The sequence below is a fragment of the Leucopleurus acutus genome (assembly GCF_964270905.1).
Source record: "Leucopleurus acutus genome assembly, chromosome: 1".
Lineage (NCBI taxonomy): Eukaryota > Metazoa > Chordata > Mammalia > Artiodactyla > Delphinidae > Leucopleurus > Leucopleurus acutus.
In genome coordinates, this window is record NC_139142.1 from 188,118,462 (window position 1) to 188,143,669 (window position 25,208).

The window sequence follows — 25,208 nt, forward strand, 5'->3', positions numbered from 1 at the left end:
CTTGGCGACATTTGAGAAGTACCTGGAGAGCTTCTAAAGCTGTAATTGCCATGGCCAGTTACATTGCAAGCACTATAGGTGGAACCCAGGCATTAATAATTTTAAAGCTCCCCATGTGATTTTTAACATACAACTAAGTTTGAGTGCCATTCAGCTAAGACCTTACAGGTCAGTGTAAGGGCACTGGCTTTAAATGAGTGAGAGGGAACCATTGTGGCACTTTGAAGAGAGGACTTATGGGATCTGACTTAACAGAATCACTATGCTTTCTATATTGAGAACGGACAGGAGGGTATTATTGCCCATCAATCAAAGAACACCAGTAAAACGCCTAACAAAGTTGTGTTTACTGATACTTGCTGAACAAGGAAAATGGCTTACCACGGAGACCTGTGGGGCATCTCAGCAAGAGTGTTAGGAGGAACTTATTACTGGGTTTAGGCTTGTGTTGTGTAATTTGTGGGAGGGTTCAAGGGAGCAAGAATCCCCTCTGGATTGGGTGTTTTCAAGAAACAGGATAATTCTGTGATTGCGTACCTAAATAAATTTTATTTGGGAGGTGAGAGAAATAGAACAAACATGGTAATTGGTGAGGATGCAGCAGTCACTCATGTCAGCCAGGTGAGTGGGATATTTGAGCAATGTTTGAATTTGCACAGTACTCTTCCTGTACTCAGACATGTTACAGAGTGGTCCTCTTTTTATCTTCTTTTTTTCTCAATCTACAGAATGTCTTTGGTTCGTGGTATGTGAAAATCTTTTTGTTCAGCAGAAGAGCAATGTAGCCCTTCTGTCATTTCCAGATTCTAGCAACACCAAGGTCTAGCTGAAAGTGCCAGGCAAACCGCCATCTGATGGCCATCAGGAGCAAGGCTGGAAGCAGGGGGACCAGTTAGAATATTCTAAAAACTGAGGGAAGAAATCATGGTAAATTGAATCAGGGTGAAGCAGTGGAGGCAGTAGGCAGATTCTGAATGTATTTTGAAAGTAGGTAGAAGTAAAAGGATTTGTTAATTGTATATGGGGGAAGGAAGGAAGAGTGGAGTTAAAGAGGACTCCAACGTCTTTGCCTGTAGAACCTGGAAGAGCGGTGTTGCCATTTCTGACCCAGGAAATCTAGAACATGTTTGAGATGCCAATTAGATATCCAGGTGAAGCTGTCTAATAGAGAGTTAGGTATATGAGTCTGGAGTTCAAAGGAGAGGTTCAGGATAGATTACAGCTGGTAAGACATCGACATATAGATGGCATTTAAAGCCTGAGCTAGAAGAGTTTCTTAAACTAGTGAAGATAAAAGAGCTAAAGATCAGTCAGAGTAAAAGGAAAAACCAGTTGAGAAGATAGAGAAGGAGCAACCAGAGAAGAAGGAGGAAAACTTGGAGTATTTACTGTCTTGGAAGCCAAGGATACAATGTTTTAAGAAGGTGGAAAACATGGTTAACTGTCAAATATTGCTGATAGAAAATGAGAACTGAGAATTGACTTCGGTTATAACAGTATGAGGTAATTGTGGACCTTGATAAGATGGGTAAAAAGCCTGATTGGAGGGAGCTCAGTAGAAAATTGGAGGAAAGGATAACTTTTGACAACCTCATTCTAAGACTTTTTAAAGGAAGGTTGAGAAATGAGGGTAGCTGTTATATGAAATGGGGTCAAGAGAGCTTAACGACAAGTTTATAAAGGCTTATAGAGAAAATACAGTAGAAGAGGGACAATGTGTGATGCAGAAGGCGGGGGTGTGTTTCTGGAGAGATGCTATTGAATAAACAAGAGAAGATGGAATCTAGTGCACAAGTGGAGAACGGCCTTGGCCAAGAGCCTGGACACTTCATCTAGGGTAACAGAAAGAAGCTGGAATCTATGGAGACAGATGGTAGAAGATGGGGAGATGTGGTGGTGATAATTGTGGAAATTTTATTTCAGAAACTGTAGGAATAATGATGAATAGATACCACTGAGTAGTAGCAAAACTCTGATAATGAAAAAGAAAACATTTTTGTTGTCACTGGGTTCATAAGTCCTAATTTGGATCTTCCATCTCTAGAGTCCTTAAGGGAAGAGGAGTCAATTGTAAATATTTCAAAAAGACAGGGGAAGACTGTACAGTTACCTGTATTAATTTTTTAAAGAATTTTCAAGAACCTAAATTTATTTTCTTTGAGTTATATTTAGAAATAAATGTATGTTAAGTCAGGCTCATCAAAGTCTCTAAGGGACACCCATAATTATGTTTGAATTGTGAAATTTCATTAATGAATCAATGAAATTAATAATAATCATTACTGTGCTTATATTCATAAGAAGAGTGTTAGTGCTCTGGTAACATGTAATGGATTGTTGTCAGACTTACAAGATGGACTAGGTAAGACAGAAGTAGGATAATCAAGATTTTGTTAGAGAGATGAAGAATCAAGTTGGAAAACGTTAAATGGAAATAATGCTACAACCTGCCAGACTGCAAACCAGTAGGGGACAGGGGCATGACTTATAGTTCCTTTTATTCCCAGGCCCTATTTTCAGGCCTAGAATGTAGTTGATATTCAGTCAGTAATTATTATGATAGTGTCTGGACTTATGTTCTCAAATTTCTGTGTAACCACCAAGCATGGAAGATGGTGTGGCTAGAAAGAAAATAGGAAACTATAAGTGACTGTGATGTGGACCGTTAACATACGGTTGTTTTATTTGCTTTATTGTTCACCTGGCATTGTTCTAATCCTTACTAGATTCCCCCCCTTGGACTAGATTGGATTTAGCATGAAGTAATGGGGAGTCCACTTCGTCAAGGAGATATATAAGAGAAGGATAATTGAAATTAAAATTACTGTACAAAGTGATAGTGTAAGAATCTGGTGTGAATGTTGTCCTGTGAAACACAGCGAAGGACTTACTAGTTGGGAGTTGAGAAGAGTATGGTTGGGAACTGAGTAAAGAAGAAAATGTGAAGCAGGAAATTATTACGGTAGCAAACAGAAGGCCGAGGAGAGCCACAGAATGGCCAGATTCTCAGTGATTTTAAAAGGGTTGCTATGACTTCAGTACTCGACAAGATTATTGAGTAGAGGTCAAGGGATCAGGAACTCTCTTCTAGACTCATTCTGCCTCTCCCTGAGTGATTCTACCTATGTCTACATTTTTTCCTGCCTCAATTCACTACTTCCCTAGGCAGTTACATGAGCTTGGCTTCTAAGATTTCTTACAAATCATCCTTTCTTCCTCAGCACCAACACCCCATCCACCAGTGTGATTTTCTCCAAATACTCAGTCTTTTTAACTTGAGGATTTAGTAAAGAGATGGCCTCTCTTATTGCCCGTATTTGAAAACTAATAATCATATCTACCATTTTTGGACTTACATATTGTGAGAGTGCACTAGATGCTGTCATATATCATTGTATTTTATCTGAGGTTGGTGCTGTTGTCACTTTACATATGAGGAAATTGAAGTTCAGAGAGATTAACAACTAAAATCACAAATCTAGTAAATAGGAAGGATAAAATTCCACCTTGGCTTCTCTGCTTCTAAAGCTCATGCTATATCTATCCATGACAATACATATACAGAGCAGATCTCTGGAACACCATTTTAGAAGTGAAAACATCTTTCGTGCTCAAAAGACCACTTTAAGTTCCATTATAAAGAGAATATTCTCTGTGTTTAGTTTTCAGTTTAAAAGAAAAAGCAAACTTCAGATTTTTCTCATCACCTGTTTTCAGTTAATCATATACATACATTTTAGAAGCCGCTATTCATACTGCTGGTATCTGAGCCATTCATATTCTTCAAGAAAACCATTTTAGTAAGAGAAGAAGGTTTTGAGATGCCATTATTTAAAAATTTTTAATTTTATTACCATCTTTAGATTATTGTGTCTATGGGTATTTTTAATGTGCATGTTTCCTTTTGAATTTTAGTTTACTACTGAAATTTTTAGTCAATTATGAAAAACATTCTCTTATTCTTTTTTTACACATAGTTTTGTTTATTTACTTATTTAAAATAAATTCTTTATGTTTATATAATTTTTAAAGGTTTAAAATTTTTAATTTTTATACAATTTTAAAAGGTTACTTTCTATTTATATTTATTACAAATATTGGCTATATTCCCCATGTTGTACAATACATCCTTAAGACTATCTTACACCTAATAGTTAGTACCTCCCACTCCCCCATCCCTATATTGCCCCTCCCCCCTTCCCTCTCCCCACTGGTAGCCACTAGTTCATTCTCTATATCTGTGAGTCAGTTTCTTTTTTGTTATCTTCACTAGTTTGCTGTATTTTTTAGATTCCACAGATAAGTGATATGCTACAGTATTTGTCTTCCTCTGTGTGACTTATTTCACTTAGCGTAAAGGCCTCAAAGTCCATACATGTTGCTGCAAATGGCAAAATTTCGTTCTTTTTTATGGCTGAGTAATATTCAATTTGTGTGTGTGTGTGTGTGTGTGTATACACACACACACACACACACAAACTACAAACATACTATATATACACCACAACTTCATTCATCTGTTGATGGACACTTAGGTTGTTTTCATGTCTTGGCAATTGTAAATAATGCTGCTGTGAACATTGAGGTGCATGTATCTTTTTTTAAAAAATATATTTATTGGAGTATAATTGCTTAACAGTGTTGTGTTAGTTTCTGCTGTATAACAAAGTGAATTAGCTATATGCATACGTATATCCCCATATCCCCTCCCTCTTGCGTCTCCCTCCCACACCCCTTATCCCACCCCTCTAAGTGGTCACAAAGCACTGAGCTGATCTCCCTGTGCCATGCAGCTGCTTCCCACTAGCTAGCTATTTTTTGGTAGTGTATATATTGTCAATGCTACTCTCTTACTTCGTCCCAGTTTACCCTTCCCCCTCCCCGTGTCCTCAAGTCCATTCTCTATATCTGTGTCTTCATTCCTTTCCTGCCCCTAGGTTCATCAGAACCATTCTTTTCTTTTAGATTCCATATATATGTGTTAGCATACAGCATTTGCTTTTCAATTTCTGACTTCCTTCGCTCTGTATGACAGACTCTAGGTCCATCCACCTCACTAAAAATAACTCAATTTTGTTTGTTTTTATGGCTGAGTAATACTCCATTGTACATACGTGCCACACTTCTTTATCCATTTATCTGTCAATGGACACTTAGGTTGCTTCCATGTCTTGGCTATTGTAATTAGTGCTGCAATGAACATTGTTGTACATGACTCTTTTTGAATTATGGTTTTCTCAGGGTATATGCCCAGTAGTGGAATTGCTGGATCATATGGTAGTTCAATTTTTAGATTTTTAAGGGGCCTTCATACTGTTCTCCATAGTGGCTGTATCAATTTACATTTCCACCAACAGTGCAAGAGGGTTCCCTTTTCTCCACACCCTCTCCAGCATTTATTGTTTGTAGATTTTTTGATGATGGTGATTCTGACTGGTGTGAGGTGATACCTCATTGCAGATTTGATTTGCATTTCTCTAATGATTAGTGATGTTTAGCATCTTTTCATGTGTTTGTTGGCAATCTGTATATCCTCTTTGGAGAAATGTCTATTTAGGTCTTCTGTCCATTTTTGGACTGGGTTGTTTGTATTTTTGATATTGAGCTGAATGAACTGCTTATATATTTTGAAGATTAATCCTTTGTCAGTTGCTTTGTTTGCAAATATTTTCTCCCATTCTCAGGGTTGTCTTTTCGTCTTGGTCATGGTTTCCTTTGCTGTGCAAAAGGTTTTAAGTTTCATTAGGTCCCATATGTTTATTTTTGGTTTTATTTCCATTTCTCTAGGAGGTGGCTCAAAAAGGATCTTGCTGTGATTTATGTCATAGAGTGTTCTGTCTATTTTTTCCTCTAATATTTTTATAGTGCCTGACCTTAATTTAGGTCTTTAATCCATTTTGAGTTTATTGTTGTGTATGGTGTTAGGAAGCATTCTAGTTTCATTCTTTTACATGTAGCTGTCCAGTTCTCCCAGCACCACTTATTGAAGAGGCTGTCTTTTCTCCATTGTATATTCTTGCCTCCTTTATCAAATATAAGGTGACCATAGGTGAGTGGGTTTCTCTCTGGGCTTTCTATCCTGTTCCGTGGATCTATATTTCTGTTTTTGTGCCAGTACCATACTGTGTTGATTACTTTGGCTTTATAGTATAGTCTGAAGTCCAGGAGACTGATTCCTCCAGCTCCGTTTCTCTTTCTCAAGATTGTTTTGGCTCTTCGGGGTCTTTTGTGTTTCCATACAAATTGTGCAGTCTTTTGTTCTAGTTCTGTGAAAAATGCCATTGTTAGTTTGATAGGGATTGCATTGATTCTGTAGATTACTTTGGGTAGTATAGTCATTTTCACAATGTTGATTCTTCCAGTCCAAGAACATGGAATATCTCTCATCTGTTTGTATATCTTTAATTTCTTTCATCAGTGTCTTGTAGTTTTCTGCATACTGGCCTTTTGTCTCCTTAGGTAGGCTTATTCCTAGGTATTTTATTCTTTTTGTTGCAGTAGTAAATGGGAGCATTTATTAATTTCTCTTTCAGATTTTTCATCATTAGTGTGTATGAATGCAAGAGATTTCTGTGCATTAATTTTGTATCCTGCTACTCTACCAGATTCATTGATTAGCTCTAGTAGTTTTCTGGTAGCATCCTTAGGATTCTCTACGTATGGTATCATGTCATCTGCAAACAATGACAGTTTTCCTTCTTTTCTAACTTGGATTCCTTTTATTTCTTTTTCTTCTCTGATTGCTGTGGCTAAAACTTCCAAAACTATGTTGAATAATAGTGGTGAGGGTGGGCAACCTTGTCTTATTCCTGATATTAGAGGAAATGGTTTCAGTTTTTCACTATTGAGAATGATGTTAGCTGTGGGTTTATTATGTTGAGGTAGGTTCCCTCTATGCCTACTTTCTGGAGAGTTTTTATCATAAATCGGTGTTGAATTTTGTCAAAAGCTTTTTCTTCATGTATTGAGATGATCATATGGCTTTTATCCTTCAATTTGTTAATTTGGTGTATCACATTGATTGATTTGAGTATATTGAAGAATCCTTGCATTCCTGGGATAAACCCCACTTGATCATGGTGTATGATCCTTTTAATGTGCTCTTGGATTCTGTTTGCTAATATTTTGTTGAGGATTTTGCATCTATGTTCATCAGAGATATTAGCCTGTAGTTTTCTTTTTTTGTGACATCTGCGTCTTGTTTTGGTATCAGGGTGATGGTGGCCTTGTAGAATGAGTTTTGGGAGAGTTCCTCCCTCTGCTACATTTTGGAAGAGTTTGAGAAGGATAGGTGTTAGCTCTTCTCTAAATGTTTGATAGAATTTGCCTGTAAAGCCATCTGGTCTTGGACTTTTGTTTGTTGGAAGATTTTTAAGCACAGTTTCAATTTTACTGCTTGTGATTGGTCTGTTTATATTTTCTGTTTCTTCCTGGTTCAGTCTCAGAAGGTTGTGCATTTCTAAGAATTTGTCCATTTCTTCCAGGTTGTCTGTTTTATTGGCATAGAGTTGCTTGTAGTAATCTCTCATGATCGTTTGTATTTCTGCAGTGTCAGTTGTTACTTCTTTTTTATTTCTAATTCTGTTGATTTGAGTCTTCTCCCTTTTTGTCTCTATGAGTCTGGCTAATGGTTTATCAATTTTGTTTATCTTCTCAAAGAACCAGCTTTTAGTTTTATTGATCTTTGTTATCATTCCCTTCATTTCTTTTTCATTTATTTCTGATCTGATCTTTATGATTTCTTTCCTTCTGCTAACTTTGCGTTTCTTTGGTTCTTCTTTCTCTAATTGCTTTAAGTGTAAGGTTAGGTTGTTTACTTGAGATTTTTCTTTTTACTTGAGGTAGGATTGTATTGCGTTAAACTTCCCTCTTAGAACTGCTTTTGCTGCATCCCATAGATCTTGGGCCATCGTATTTTCATTGTCACTTGTTTCTAGGTATTTTTTGATTTCCTCTTTGATTTCTTCAATGATCTCTTAGTTATTTGGTAGCATATTGTTTAGCCTCCATGTGTTTTTATTTTTTACAGAGTTTTTCCTGTAATTGATACCTAGTCTTATAGCGTTGTGGTTGGAAAAGATACTTGATACCATTTCAATTTTCTTAAATTTACCAGGGCTTATTTTGTGACCCTAGATATGGTCTATCCTAGAGAATGTTCCGTGTGCACTTGAGAAGAAAGTGTATTCTGTTGTTTTTGGATGGAATGTCCTATAATTATTGAGTAAGTCCATCTTGTTTAATGTATCATTTAAAGCTTGTGTTTCCTTATTTATTTTCATTTTGGATGATCTGTCCATTGGTGAAAGTGTGGTGTTAAAGTCCCCTACTATATCTCTATTACTGTCGATTTCCTCTATTATGGCTGTTAGCATTTGTCATATGTATTGAGGTGCTCCTATGTGGGGTACATAAATATTTACAGTTGTTATACCTTCTTCTTGGATTGATCCCTTGATCATTATGTAGTATCCTTTGTCTCTTGTAAAGTCTATTTTGTCTGATATGAGAATTGCTACTCCAGCTTTCTTTTCATTTCCATTTGCATGGAATATCTTTTTCCATCCCCTCACTTTCAGTCTGTATGCGTCCCTAGGTCTGAAGTGGGTCTCCTGTAGACAGCATATATATGGGTCTTGTTTTTGTATCTATTCGACCAGTCTGTGTCTTTTGGTTGGAGCATTTAATCCTTTTACATTTAAGGTAATTATTGATATGTATGTTCCTGTGACCATTTTCTTAATTGTTTTGTGTTTGTAGGTCTTTTCCTTCTCTTGTGTTTCCTGCCTAGAAAAATTCCTTTAGCATTTGTTGTAAGGCTGGTGGTGCTGAATTATCTTAGCTTTTGCTTGTCTCTAAAGATTTTAATTTTTCCTTTGAATCTGAATGATATCCCTGCTGGGTAAGAGCAGTCTTGGTTGTAGGTTTTTCCCTTTCATCACTTTAAATATGTCCTGCCACTCCCTTCTGGCTTGCAGATTTTCTGCTGAAAGATCAGCTGTTAACCTTATGGGGATTCCCTTGTATGTTATTTGTTGCTTTTCCCATGCTGCTTTTAATATTTTTTCTTTGTATTTAATTTTTGATAATTTGATTAATATGTGTCTCAGCATGTTTCTCTTTGGGTTTATCCTGTGTGGTACTCTCTGTGCTTCCTGGATTTCATTGATTATTTCCTTTCTCATGTTAGGGAAGTTTTCGACTATAATCTCTTCAAATATTTTCTCAGACCCTTTCTTTTTGTCTTCTTCCTCTGGGACCCGTATGATTCAAATGTTGGTGTGTTTAATGTTGTCCTAGAAATCACTGAGACTGTCCTCAGTTCTTTTCATTCTTTTTTCTTTATTCTGCTCCTTGGCAGTTATTTCCACCTTTTTATCTTCCAGCTCACTTATCCCTTCTTCTGCCTCAGTTATTCTCTTATTGATTCCTTCTAGTGTAATTTCAGTAATTGTATTGTTCATCACTGTTTGTTTGTTCTTTAGTTCTTCTAGATTCTTTTTAAATATTTCTTATATTTTCTCCATTCTGTTTCCAAGACTTTGGATCATCTTTACCCTCATTGTTGTGAATTCTTTTTCAGTAGGTTGCCTATTTCATCTTCATTTATTTGGTCTTGTAGGTTTTTACCTTGCTTCTTCATCTGTAACAAATTTTTTTGTCATTTCATTTTTTATTTTTTTGATGGGTGGTCTGTATTCCTGTCTTACTGGTTGTTTGGCCTGAGATGTACAGCAGTGGAGTTTGCAGACGGTTGGATAGAGCTGGGTCTTTGTGCTGAGATGAAGACCTCTGGGAGGCCTCACTCCTATTGATATTCCCTGGGGTCTGAGGTTCTCTGTTAGTCCAGCAGTTTGGACTCGGAGCTCCCACCTCCGGAGCTTGGGTCTTAACCTCCAGCCTGGGAACCAAGATCCCACAGCTGGTCACTGAGGGTTCCTCCCATCCTCTTAGGTGTCCGTGGTCCCCCACCAGTGCCTGGTAGGTGCCCTAGTTGTGAGGCTACGTGAATTCTGTGTCGTCCTAGTGCGCCGTCTTGACTCCCCCTCATTCTCTTATTCTTAACTCTCTTTAAAACTTGAACAAGGTTAACCGAATCTTAGATTAGGATAACCATATGTTAGAATAGCTCTGCCTTAAGTAATAATTCAAGAATATCACAAGGCCTTCCCATTTCAGAAGTATAACAAAGAGAACTCCCTACCTTTTGCTGAATAAGAGCAGAGATTCTGCTTCGTCACATTTACGTGGAAAAATGTCCAGTAACCTCTTGTTTTGTGCCTGCTACCACAGAACAAGAATAAACCATGGCACAGGCATGTAAGAAACTCATTACGTTCATCTCCCTAACCTGAACTTTCTAGGAACAATTTTTGAGATAATAATCACCTTAAATGTATACTGCAGTAATATAAATGAACAGAAAATACGGTTTGTAAAAGGTCTTACTGTTCTTTGCCTAAGATAGGCAGAAATTAATGAATTTTTTTAAATGGTTTATTCTTTTTCTGTCCTGTTGGATTTTTATTCATATCTTCTTTGTGTAGTTAATATGTTTCTTTCCTCTGACTAACCTAATGATTTCAAATGTTTTGTACTTTTTGGGAAGAGCCCAATTATCTGTGGAGTTAATAAGCTCGGGTTATTTCATTAAAATTCATAGGGACCTTTCATTACCCAAGATATCCTGTTCTTCAGTCACTTCTGAGTCACTTACGTTATTATTTTTTCCATTTTTAAGATGCAAGTCAAGTCTTATTAATATTTTCCTATCTGCATCACTTCTTAATGGTGCCTTGTTATTCCTTGATTTTGTATGCTTATCTTATAAGTTATTTTATTCCTACATCCCGTTTCCTTGTTAAAATTATAATTTTTATTATGTGGTGGAATACTGTTGGCGTTTCAGAATTCATTGTGGGACCGAGTGTGTTTTTAAGGATTTCTCAACCTCACGGATAAATGAATTAGTACCTCTTAGAGTTCTAGCTTCGGGAGAGACCTCAAATTGAAAAACATATTGACGTTAATAATTCACTGACTTTAAAAGAATCCTAAATTGCTCAAATGTAGCTTTTTCTGGCTCTTCCAACTTTTTTCACTCTTTTCCTTTCCCAAACAAAAATGAAAGACCATTTATAACTAAGTTTGACTGTGTATCCATTTTGACCTCATATCTTATGAATGTATGTAATAGCAATTACTATTTTGGATATAGAGAACCCATTATAACACCTGTTAATAAAATATTTTAGAATCTATATAAATACAAAAATTTATTAACTATTAACATAATATACACAAAGTAGAGTGGAAAGTTACTAAATGAATATTTTGTATTATGTATTTGTGTATCACATATAGATCAATTTACACCTCATGTACACATCTAGACACATATATTTTCTTTATTTCATAATAAACAATTTGACATCGGGAAAAATAACTTTTCCCCATTCCACAATATTATATAATTCTACCAGAGCATTATGCACCCGTAATTACTCTACACATATTTTAATACAGTAGTCCCCCTTTATCAGCATTTTCACTTTCTGTGGTTTCAGTTACCTGTGGTCGACTGCAGTCTGAAAGTATTAAATGGATAATTCCAGAAATAAACAGTTCATAAATTTTGAATTGCACACTGTTCTGAACGGCATGATGAAATCTCCCACTGTCCTGCCACGGACGTGAATCATCCCTTTGTTCACCGTATTCCACCCTTTAGTCACTTAGTATCATCTCAGTTATCTGGTCAACTCTCATGGTATTACAGTGCTTTTGTTCAACTAACTCTTATTTGACTTAATGATGGCCCCAAAACACAAGAGTAGTACTTCTGGCCATCTGGATTATGCCAAAGAGAAGCTGTAAATTGTTTCCTTTAAGTGAAAAGGTGAAAGTTCTTGACTTAATAAGGAAAGAAAAAAAGTGTATGCAGATATGCTAAGATCTACAATAAGAATGAATCTTCTATGTGTGAAACTGTGAAGAAGTAAAAAAAAATTAGTTCTAGTTTACTGTTGCATCTCAAACTACAAAAGTCATGGCCACAATGCATGATAAGTGCTTGATGGAAAGGCATTAAATTTGTACAGTAAGATATGTTGAGAGAGAGAGACCATATTCACGTAACTTTATTACAGTATATTGTTATAATTCTTCTATATAGTTATTATTCTTACTGTGCCTAACCGATAAACTTTATTTTCGGTATGTATGTATAGCACAAAACACAGTAAATATATGTAGGGTTTGGTACTCTCTGCTGGTTTCAGGCAACCACTGGGGGTCTTGGAACATATCCCCCATGGATAAGGCGGGACTACTGTATATACTATTATTATATAAAATTTGTTCTAAAGTACTATTTTAAAAAATGGAAATTAAAAATGCTAGAACTTCTATTTCCAGTTATGGTGGATTGAGTCATTCGGGACACCCTCTAACTGAGAACAACTAGAAAATCTAAACAAAATGATTTTAAAAAATCTACTTGAATTCATTGAAGATGTAAAAAGGAAGGGACAAATTAGGTGACCAAGTAAGAATAATGACCTTGATATCTGAACCTGGTATTTAACACCACTTTCATATGCCAACATAGAACAAGTAGTTGAGAATCTGAGTATAGCACTTTGGAAATTGGAGTCCAGGCTTAGTATAGATATGGATTGGTATACTCCACAGAATTTTATCTGTAATACCTAAAAGTCTGAATCCAAGAGGTCTGTGTGAGCTAGAAGTTATTGTTCCTCACAGGATCTCAAACCCAGCCCCCAATACTCTCAATCCCTGATGTTAGTTTGATGTAATCCTCAAGTATTATTTACTCTATGTGCCTGCAGAAACAAACATAAATCTTACTGAAGGACGATAACATCTTAGACCCCACATTATTTTACTTTTTGTTATATACATTGTCAAGCACTTAGACACAAAGGAGATGAGGCCACAGGAAAGAAAATAAAGTACAACAGTTAAAACCGAAACCAAAGAAAAAGCCCTCCAGGTAAAGCAGTTATATCCTTCATCCCCTCATGCACTCACCTCCTTTCTTACGCAGTGTAAACTCCATGGTCTAATCTTGTAATGACTGCCATACACTGACCTTTAACTGCCTTGGTGTCTTCTGGTATATCATAGTCACTAAAGCACAAACTGTTTAAATGTGGCTTTCAACCCTCTCAGAGCCAGAATCTGCATAGCGGAATGTGGCTGGAGAAGAAAACAAAACAGTGTTATCTGTTCTCACTTTAAATAGATGTTCACAACCCTAGATGGAATCTCGTACTCCCTAGGGATCACATTATGTTTCCCCACTCCATTCCCTCTGCCCCCTCCCCCTCTTCTCAATGAATAACATTTTTCTCCTGTCTTCTCCAACATCTGTCTTACTTCCCTTTCCCTAGCTTGAGCTGATGCCTTTACAACCTATTTCACTGAGAAAATAGGAACACCCAGAAAAGGACTTTCATGAGCTCCAGTATCCCTTCTACCCACCCTAAACTCTTTTCTCCTTTACCCTGAATAACACGCTCCTTCTAAGGGTCAGCTCTTTCTCTTGTAAGTAGAATCCATCTCTGTTTGCCTGTTCAGCAACCTTGCTCCAGCGATTTTCCCTGTCTACCAGATCTTTTCTATCAGCATAAAAACATATTTTTATTTCTCACGTTTTAAAATCTTCTCTTGATCCCACTTCCTCCTCAGCTATTACATCATTTTTGCCCCTTTGCAAAGTATAAACCGCAAAAGAATTAATTGTATTTTACTGTCTTCAACTTTTCTGATTTCTTTTTACCAATCGGGGCCTTGCTGTCACTATTCAAAATAAACTGTTCTCATCAAAGTTAGCAGTGATCTAGATTCAGTGGTCTATTCTCATTGTTCATCTGACCCGTCAACAGCACTTGACAGAGATAATATGACCCGCTTCCTTAAAACGCTTACTTGCCTTGGATTCCATGACATCAGGAAGCACTCTTCTGATCTGAACTCCAGACTTGTATATCCAGCTCTCTACTTGACATGATCTCTTGAATACCTAATAGGAATCTCAACTCTAGTATTTCCGAAACTATAGTATTTCCTCTTCCTCTACTTCCCCCGCAAACCTGCTTATTCACAGCCTTCTCCACTTCAGAAAATGGTACCTCCATTGTTTCAGGTCAAAGACTTTGAGATCATATTGATTCATTTCTCTTTCTCGCACTCCATATCTCATGTCAGTTAATCCTATCATGTCTACCTTCAAAATACATCCAGGGCTTCCCTGGTGGCGCAGTGGTTGAGAGTCCGCCTGCCGAGGCAGGGGACACGGGTTCGTGCCCCGGTCCGGGAGGATCCCACATGCCGCGGAGCGGCTGGGCCCGTGAGCCATGGCCGCTGAGCCTGCGCAACGCGAGACGCCGCAGCAGTGAGAGACCCGCGTACCGCAAAAAAAAAAAAAAAAAAAAAAAAACATCCAGAATGCCTCACTCATCCTTATTTTCATTGCAACCACTCTGGCCCAGACCATTATCAGACCTGGATTTTTGTACTATCTTCCTTCTTCTTTTCTTGCCCACCCGACCCACTCTGTCTCCTCTGAATACAGCAGCCACCGTGATCAGGTTAAGTCAGATTTTGTCACTTCTCTGCTTAAAACATCTCAATTTTTCTTCAATCTGACTCAAAATTAAAGCCAAAAAATTAAAGTAACCTCTCTGATTTTATCTCCATGAGGACTGATTTTTTTTTCTGGTTTCTTCCACTCCCCCCCCGCCCCACTGCTTTTTTTCACTGCTGTGTTCTTAGGCTCTATACCTGTGCCAAACATACAGTATGTACTCAATAAATGTTTGTCAGATGAATGAAGAATGAATGAATGAGTACATGGTAGTTATTATGCTATTACATTTGCCTATTTGCTTATAAATTTTCCATGCTAGATATTAAGCTTCTTAATGGTGGGTACTATACATATAAAGTTTAATGTAGTTTGTGTTGACAACTGTGAAGGGTCTGAAACTTTACCCTAGTTATAAGCTAACAAGTTATCTGCCATAGTTTTATGGATGTCAGGAGGGGTGAGACTCCTGGGTCAGAGACAAAGGACTTTATTACTAATAGTATAACAAACAGCATAATAAGCATCATACTTGCCTTGTTTCCTCTTGCTTTCTGAGTCCCAGGGCAACACAGAGGGGCCCAGGTGGATGTACATATAAAGTGGGTTGACGTTACAGGTAAGAAAGCCTGAGCTTCTGGAATCCAAATCTTTTATAGTGGGATTCAAACAAAATGTCTGACCTTTGCCTTAGAGGGAAACGTTATCTTTATTATATTATATTGGATAAGAACTTGCCCTCTGGTAGACAGAATCACTCTCTCTATTCTTCATGATTATTTGCTGTTTAAACATCCTTGAAAAGATGTTTGGAACAAATAGACAGTTTATGACTCAGCTTATAACACATGCAGAAATATGAGAGACCTATGGGGAATTGTCTTCCAACAGTGTCTTTATTGGTCAGATCACAGGAGACCCTGAAAATCATATGTAGAATGATGTAATTAATCATTCTTATTTCAAATGCAGTACTTTTGAGTGCCAAATGTTACTTAGTTATCTATGCTTTAGTATTCTTTAAAATATCTCATTATTGCTATTTATTTTTATAGACTTTTTAAATTTCATGGCACTTTTGCAAGTATTCCCTTACTATTATATGTTTTAAATAACTAATGAATATTAACTATTGATGAAGTCTAGAGTTCAGTTACTTCAACCTTATTGTATTTCCAAACATATGACCATTTGAATGAATGGAAAAGCCTGAAGCTCAAAGCAATACAATTAGTAGAGAACATGTTTTAAAATAGGATATATAGTATTAATGCATTTGACATTTGTAGTAACCTCTGCTTAATCAAACAGAGTACAACCTCAGTGAACTGAAGCCAACATACTGGAATACTCAATTAACTTTTGTCCTTCATGGAACTTTTAGGAAGGTCAAAAGGCTAGAGAGAAAAAAAAGCTTAAAATAAACAGGGAGAGCCAATCTAGTGGACTTTTATATAGTTTAGAATCTGCTTCCAGAGCATATCCTGTGGTTATGCATGTTTAGATTTTATATGATCTTGCATTAAAAACACATAGTACGTGCCTGGCATATAAGAATTGTCCAAAAATTATTAGATATAATTATTATTACTTTTTAAACTACTAGAAACAGTATAATTTTTTTAAGAGCACAGGCTTTGACATCAAAGGTCTGGGAAGGAATTGTGTCAGCAATAATGAGCCCTGAGAAATTATATGTTACTCTTCTTTCAGCCTTATGTTTCCCAGCTCTAAAATGGGGACAATATTCTTATGTATATTTCAGGAGGAATAAATAAGATAACATACGTATTGAATGCATGTCTTCCACACTGCATTTGTGCCTTTGCTGTTCTCTGTAATCCACAGTGGTAGGCTCCAGTGTTCTAACTTTTTACAATTACCATGTTTAGCCTTTTTTTTTTTTTTTTTTTTTTGCTGTATGCGGGCCTCTCACTGTTGTGGCCTCCCCCGTTGCGGAGCACAGTCTCCAGACGCGCAGGCTCAGCGGCCACGGCTCACGGGCCCAGCAGCTCCGCGGCACGTGGGATCTTCCCGGACCGGGGCACGAACTCGTGTCCCCTTTATCGGCAGGTGGACTCTCAACCACTGCGCCACCAGGGAAGCCCGTTTAGCCATTTTTTCCCCCCTAAACTTGGTCATCTTTTGCCGGTGTGGCTAAGACCAAAGGGAGTTTGAAGTTCAACCACATGATGTGTCAGGACATATTTCGTCCTATAAATTTTGTGTTTTCTTTAGAGCACTTATATTAAATAGTAGTTAACTATTAAGACATTTTAAAGAGTAGTTTCAGGTTCACAGAAAAATTGAGAAAAATGCACCAAGTTTTCTCCTATACCCCACACCCCCAGACATCCATAGCCTCCTCCATTATCAACCTCTCCCACCAGACTGGGACGTTTGTTTACAATTGACAAGCCTACACTGATACATCATAATCACTCAAAGTCAACTGTTTACATTAGGGTTCACCCTTGGTGTTGTACTTTCTATAGGTTTGGACAAATGTATAATGACAGCTATCATTATGGCGTCATACAGAGTCTTTTCACATAAAAAATCCTTTGTGCTCCAACTCTTCCTCCTTCCCGTCACCCTCAGCTGCTGGCCACCACTGACTTTTTTATTATCTTTATAGCTTTGTGTTTTCCATAATTTCAAATAGTTGGAATCATACAATATGTAGCCTTTTTAGATTGGCCACTTAGTAATATGCATTTAAGGTTGCTCCATGTCTTTTCATGGCTTGATAGCTCACTTCTTTTTAACACTGAATAATATTTCACTGTCTGGATGTACCACAGTTTATTCAACCATTCACCAACAGAAGGACATCTTCGTTACTTCCAAGTTTTGTCAGTTGTGAATAAGGCAGCTCTAAACATCCGTGTGCAGAGTTTTGTATGGACATAAGTTTTCAACTCCTTTGGGTGAATACCAATAAGTACTCTTCTATACATTTTTAAGTCTTTATGTGAGGCCCAAATTGTCAGCCAGATTTCACCTTTGTGTACTTCATGTTTATTCCTTACACATGAACCTCGGTAGGAATCATCCCAAACCGTCAAAGAAGTTCTAAAACAGTGAATCTGAAATGAGACAGCGTCTGATTCTGTTGTTCCCCCCCACCCCCCATAAGTTTTCTTGGCTCTTACAGAAATTCATCTTCTTTTCCCTCAGTGAAAAAGCTCTAAAAATGACAGGGATAGTGTAGGGTGATGGACCTATTTGTTAGTCTACCAAATACCCCCTAGTACGCTTTCCCCAGGGACAGAGACTATAATAATACTGACATAACTAGTAGAAGCCACAGGGTAATTTTACTCAAAAAATTAAAAGCTGCTAGAGTTACTAGCCTTTCTATCCATAGCCATAGAATAGACAAGCAAAATTTTTGGAAATTCTGTGTCAGTAGACAACCTGTTTTGAATGGAACGGCCCCTAGCACAAAGCTTGGTACACAATAAACCTCGAATAAATGGTAACTGCAGTTGTTACTGCAAAATGTCGATTCTGATGATGATGATAATTGAGGAAGTCCATGATGTTGGTCTAGAAAACAGCGAAGAATCCTTCAACCTCAATTATTAAAACTTACCCAGTATATTGTATTTCTAAGTAAAAGATTACATATTTTTCCAAAAACTGTTCTAATGAGGTGTATATTTGATTCCTGGCTAACAAGAAGGTTAATTTCATCTGATTATTACATCTCTGATTAATCAAGGTGAGGTTTTAAATGTGTATAGACATCTAAATATATAGGAACAAAGTATACTAGAAAGGCACATTTGAATTTGAACAGCATAATCATCTCTTAAAATCACTATCTTTGAAGAGCCTTATCTAAGAGAACTACAGAATTGCTGCAATAGTTTCTTAAATTTTACTACTATTTGAATATTCATTTATTTCCACAGCAATATCTCCTGAGATAGCAGATGATAAGTTTCCCTTTCCAGGGATCTATGTGGGATAGATATATAGTAGCAATAACTTGTTTTCTTTCTCTAGTTGCATAACAAAAACTCCTGGATCCTATTTTTTTGGATTGTCTGAAATAGGAATCAAAAGTATTTGCTTCCCCTGGGATTGAAATAGCATCTACATACTGGAATCTATATATATTTATGGGTTATTTATATTTATAGAGATGGCTGTTGAAAATACAAAGAGTTAAATATTCTTAGCATTTATTCCTAACTTATCATTGTTGTTTTTCACTTTTGAGTAGCATTTAATTTTGCTTCACCACAGATTTCTAAACTTGAGAAATCTTTATTCTAGGTATAGCAGTAGTCTCCCCATTTTGCTGATTTCTATTTGTCTCTATTGAAATATAGTTATCTCTTGCTTATTAAAGTTGATGCAACATTCTTAAAGTATTTATTTTAAAATGTATTCATACATTCTCATTGACTTTTGGTAAAATTTGAAAGTATTCTGCTGGCCATATTTTGGACCAGGAGACCTGATAGAAAACAAATATTTTCTGTGATCACATATTTCCTAGAAACTTAAAAAAAAATCAATAGTGTTGATGATGTTACTACTCAACTCACATTCCTCCCCATGTGGAAGGAAGCATTTTCAGAATTAAGCATGATTTATCATTAGGTAAAAATGCCTTTACAATTTAACATTTTTTAATCTTACTATATCCTTAATCTTACTATATCCTTGGATAAAAATATCCAATGGCCAAGGGTCCCAGTGTAGTAATCATCAATGGGGGCAAATCTTATTTTGCACTGGAGTCTGTAGTAACACCTGAATATCCACAGTAAACAAATTCAGATTATGCCTTTCTGGGTTATCCCTTTTCCAGTCTAATGACAATTAAAAGTTATTGTCAACAGTTGCAGAAAGAATATTAGACTAGGAGTTAGAATATTTGGATTTCAATCAGTCTCTACAACTTTCTAACTATATGACCTTGGTTAAGTTAAAAACTTCCCTAAACCTTCCTTTCTTCCTCTGTAAAGCAGCAATAATAATAATACCTTCTCCCAAGAGCTATTGTAAAAGCTAGATTTATATAAAACCTTCAGTACAGGGTCTATTACATTAGGTATTCACCACATATTAGCTATAATTTGACACTGCTATTATTATAACTTCCCATTCTTTCCCTTTCTCTCTCTTTTCTTCTTTTCCTCCTCCAGAATGTCTTTGTGTAACTTAACTATTTCTCTTCATATTTACTTGAGAAATAGGTCAAATTATTCTGCCTTCTGCCAATTAGGTGATGTATTCAATGTTTTGGGAAATAGTAAGCTCCACAAAAATTAGAGGTGAACATTCATATTAAATATAATGGATCTGAATTTTTCAAACATTAAATTTTTTAGAAGTAGCTTTTCATGGTTTAGTGTAAAATACTCTATAGGAACAATGAAGTCTTCCAGATGATGTAATAGCAGCAGAGAAACTAACATGAGTATCAAAATAAATTAGACCTTGGCAATTCTGTAAGCAATATGGCTGAATGATGCTGTTTATTAGAAAGAATATTTGGAAAATATTCTTAAATTGATAATTTTGCCTTATCAATTTCCATTATGAAAAGCACAATTCTGAGTTTTAGGGAGGATCAGATAGGATCCTTTTTTTCATCAAGTGTGGCTTTAATGTACTTAGGGAAGAGTAACAAGGTGATTTCCAAGGGTAGAAGGGTTGTCTACCCTTCTTAAAGTGTGTGATCACCTTGGAGAGTCAACCTAAAAGCTACGTTTTTGTTCTTCAGTTTCTGAATGTGACTTTGAAGCAAATAGCTGTGGTTGGTTTGAAGCAGCTAGTGAGGATGATTTTGACTGGACCTGGAGCTCTAGAAGTAACCTCTCTGCTGCTTTTGAGCAACAGGCTCCACCTTGGGATCATACTCACAACACATCTCAAGGTAAGAAGCATGCACAGTGTCTCTGTACCTACAGACTTTCCCCAGCTTATGGTGGTTTGACCTAATGATTTGTCAGCTTTATGATGGTGTGAAAGGAGATGCGTATTCAGTAGAAACTGTGCTTCACATTTTGAATTTTGACCTTTCTCCGGGCTAGCAATATACTTGTGATACTCTCTCCTGATGCTGGGCAGAGGCAGAACCACTGCTCCCAGTCAGCCACGCAATCCCCATGGTGGACAGTTGATACACTGACAACCATTCTGTTTTTCACTTTCAGTACAGCATTCAATAAATTACATGAGATATTCAACACTTTAGTATAAAATAGGCTCTGAGATGATTTTGCCCAACTGTGGGCTAATGTAGCTTTTCTGAGCTTGGTTAAGGGAGGCTCGGCTAAGCTGTGATGTTCAGTAGGTCAGGTGTATTAAATGCATTTTGGACTTTGATATTTTCAATTTATGATGGGTTTATCAGACGTAACTTCATCTTAAGTCAAGGAAGATCTGTAGTTCTGTTTACCTTTGCTCGGGTCTGAAAAGAGAAAGAGAAGCAGTAAAGTTCTGTGTTACTACAACAAATAGTAGGATAGTTGAATATTGTCGATTATACTTATGTTGTCAACGTAGAACCACTCCTTTATGGGTTTTGGAGATAGAATATAGATATATTTTGGCTGAATTAACTGAAATTACCAGTTGTTTTTGGCATAATTTTGACCTAGCTCTAGATAATAGTTTAATATTTATAAGAGTAAATTTGACTAACAGTCACTTTTATTGATTTTTAATTGTTGTATAGTCTTCAGTGTAGGGTTTACAGACAGATGTCTCATTTTAGAATTTAGTAGGTTAAACTAATGGTTTCTTTTTGTATCCCAATAGGGCACTTTATGTTCATTCTGAAGAAAAGCAACAGCTTATCACAAATTGCTAAACTCCAGAGCCCAACTTTCGGCCAGACAGGACCTGGATGCACACTTTCCTTCTGGTAAATACTAAAAAAAAATGGTCAACTACTCTAGCAGCCCGGCGGTTCCAGGCATACTCCTGCATTTACTAGATATTGTAATCTGTCCTGTAATCTGGCTTTGCTTTAAAAATAGCTATTGCGTTAGATCCGCACAATTAGCATTTTACTTAGGAGCACATTATCAATATTTGTTATGTTCTTACTTAAGATGAAAGGGACTCTCCCTCCGACAATGGATTATAGTTTAATTAACACTGCTTCCTGTGTTCTGGACTAAACTCCTTGAGAAAGGCTCATGGGGTCCTGAGAGCCAGAATATGCACCTCGGCAGATAAGCTCTTGCAAACAGGTGGCCACAATTACTGCAATAATAACTAAAGGCATCTATTATTACAACTCATTTTTAATTGACTGTTAACTGAGTGGAAGAGTCTAAAAGTTATATATTTAGTCTATTGCCTAAATCATTTCCATTTCTTTTGTTTGTTCTCTTTCAGGTTTTATAACTATGGCCTATCAGTGGGAGCAGCTGAGTTACAGCTACACATGGAAAATTCCAGTGACTCAACAGTACTCTGGAGAGTATTATATAACCAGGGCAACCAGTGGTCCCAGGCGACTGTTCAGCTTGGACGCCTTACTCAGCCCTTCTATTTGTCACTACATAAAGTCAGCCTTGGTGTTTATGATGGGGTCTCGGCTATCGATGATGTCAGATTTGAAAATTGTATTCTTCCACTCCCTTCGAAGAGCTGCAAAGGGCCAGGTCGTTTCTGGTGTCTACACACGAAGGCTTGCATAACAAAGCTTCAGTTATGTGATCTGGTGGATGATTGTGGTGATAATACTGATGAGGTCAACTGTGGTAAGTGCTTTCCTTTCTGGTCCCTCTGGCTCATTTTGATGGTGGTGATCTTGATTGGTTCACTGTTTTCTAGTCAGTCAAGATAAAGGCCCTAAGCATTGTTCCAAAGTCAATGAATGTTATGTGTGATTAATTAATTAGTCAAGCCATCAGTATTTATTATGTATGTTTATAAATTGGATACTAGAGATATAGTGATGAGGACAGTTATACAGAGTCCCTGACCTCAGGGAGCTTACAGTCTAATTGAGGAGATAGATATTCACATATTTAAAAAATAAATGTAAAATGACAGTTTTGACAGGAGTTTCAAATGGGGGTGCTATGGCTTTCTATAATTATGGCATTGGACTTTCTAGAGGTGGTGACTTAGCTGAGATCTGAAAAATAATAAATAAATACATGTATGCAAAGCCCTGATAGATGACTGCATGGCAGCTGCGAGATACCCAGGATGGTTGGAGTAAGGCAATAAGGGGAAACAGGATGCAACATAAGGATGGAGATGGAGGCCAGATTAGCAGATCTTTGTGGACCGTCTTAAGGAAGTTTTCCCTCATCTGAAGGTTTTTAAGAAGGAAGGTAGTATAATAAAATTGGCAGATTTAAAAATGTCACTGTGGATACAATGTAATGAATGGATTAGAGGACAATAGATTCAGGAGATTTACTAGGAGGCCGTTGGCAGTAGTTCCCCTGAGAGGGGCTGGCAGCCTCTATAACAGTGACAAGTGGTGGAGATGGATGGACTAAAGTTGGAGGAGGGATATTTAGTAGGGACGTTTAAAAATCTTCTGGCTATAGGGAGCGGAGAGTGAGGTGTCAAAGATAAGCCCCGAGCTTCTGGTTTAAATTACCAAAAAGTTTATCATACCTGATGATTATGTATATCTTGCAATTTAATAAACCTGGTTCCTGGTAGTGCCTAGTGCATTTGGTCCTGAAAATGAGTCAGAGGCTAAGAGACGTTTTTCTTTTTTAATTACCAACATCAGTCAGAGAAAGTTTGCATCTTTCATTACCCAGAAATAGCAACAATTCTTTAAATTCAAGTTATGTGCCTATTAAATTGGGAGGCTTACCATAAACCAAAGTAAAGCCATCAAATGCTTGGTACATCATAGGAAACATTACATTGAGAAATTTCCATATAAATCATTGTAGAGAGTTTTGCACATATGTGGTGTTTAATACAGTCAGGCACATTAAAGTCAGAATTACCATGCTGCTCGTTACACAGCTAATACCTTTAGTGCATATAAAGAAAATTGATGATTTCGACAATGGCTGTTATAAGAAGTGTTGCTTGTCCTAAAGGTAATTTATGTTTGCAAATTTAGAAAGCCTTTTCATCTTTTTCATGTACTTCAAATCCCACTTCTTAAAAAACGTTGATCTGTTACTGAAAATAAGCAAATTATCCTTCAAACTTCTCAGCATTAACTGAGTAGAATGGGATTATCAAAATACTTATTGTGACTAAGTATCAATGAAAGGAAATAGTAGTGACTGTCAGTTTCTCTCGCAGCCTTCCATCTAGACATAGTAAATTTTTTTAAATGGAGACTTCCTTTTTCCTTTTTTTTTTTTTTTTTTTTTTTTGGCTGCGCCACGCGGCATACAAGATCTCGGTTACCCGACCAGGGATCGAACCACACCCCATGCAGTGGAAGTGCATAGTCTTAACCACTGGACAGCCAGGGAAGTCCCCAGACCTAGTGATTTATTAACAGAATGCGTTAGACATCCAGAAATGGATGCTCTATTTTCTAAAGTATGTTTAGAACGTGGTCTTTCATTTAAGGGTGGAGCCACGTGCCTTCCCTTTTGAAATAAAGATTGAGCATGCAGTCAGTATGAAGAAGTTGGCTTTAGTGCCAATTTTATGTCAAAAACCTCAGTAGCTTGACATCCCCCTTCCTCTGCACAACTGAAGACTGACACCTGCAGGGGACCTGTGGGGGTCCAGTTCACGTCCCAGCTGCGTTGATTAGTCACAAGTGAGGAAACATCAAAAGAAAGCTCATCTCCCATTTGCCAGTTACTCACTTGATTCCCCTCATTAGGTCTAAGCTCCTGTTCTGTGGTTTTTCAGAGACAGATGATTTGTTCTTGCCTGGCTGCATTTATTCACATATCCTTTTATTTATTGTTTCACAATATTTGTTCACTTTGGCGCCAAGTGCCCTTATAAGATGAATGGTTAAAGGCCTGCTGACGTTTGTCTTTCAAGAATATTAACTTATGTAAATGAAGCTAAAATGTGGAACTCCTCCTTAATTTTAAATCCTGTCCCTTCTGCCCAAATACTCTCAAATGTATTTGTATACATTTGTATACAAATACAGTATTTGTATATTCTATCCCATTTATTCTAAACAAGTACTTGGTGTCGACAAAATCATCACATCTTGAAAAATGCATACATTCCTATATCCTACAAATGTAGGTAGAGTATTCAGTTGATAAGGGACTGGTCAATTCTTTAAAAGTGCTTTGAATTCTTCTACTGACCGAAGGGAGTTAGAAGTTTAAAAGCACCAGCTCAAAGGAGCCACAATCCAGTGAGAAGAAAAGATTACCACTGAGGAGACACAGCTAAGAAATGGCAAAACAGGCATAATAATAAGCATAAATAGAGACAGAGGGGTGAGAGGTTTAGGGCACGATGGTAAATTGGTGCATGCCAAGGGGAAAGGCAGTTGGGGACAAGCAGGAAGTTATTTTAATCTGGGAAGAGTGAAGCTTGAAAGATAGAGAAGTTTAGATTTAAGCTGAGATTAAATGAGTCAATATTAAAGGATTCTCAATAGAGAAAAAATGATAAACTACCATTTAAAGATGGCCATTCTTTTACA

General features: G+C 37.0%; 1 protein-coding gene across 1 annotated transcript in view; it reads left to right on the plus strand.

Moving 5' to 3' along the window:
- Positions 1-25,208, plus strand: part of MALRD1 (MAM and LDL receptor class A domain containing 1) — a gene marked incomplete at both ends in the record, with an annotated part of 584,975 nt that overhangs the window by 124,524 nt on the left and 435,243 nt on the right. Inside the window, 3 exons of the mRNA XM_082854883.1 lie at positions 20,358-20,510; positions 21,398-21,503; positions 21,983-22,350. Coding sequence (XP_082711009.1) covers positions 20,358-20,510; positions 21,398-21,503; positions 21,983-22,350 — 627 coding nt within the window. The remainder of the gene's footprint in view (positions 1-20,357; positions 20,511-21,397; positions 21,504-21,982; positions 22,351-25,208) is intronic.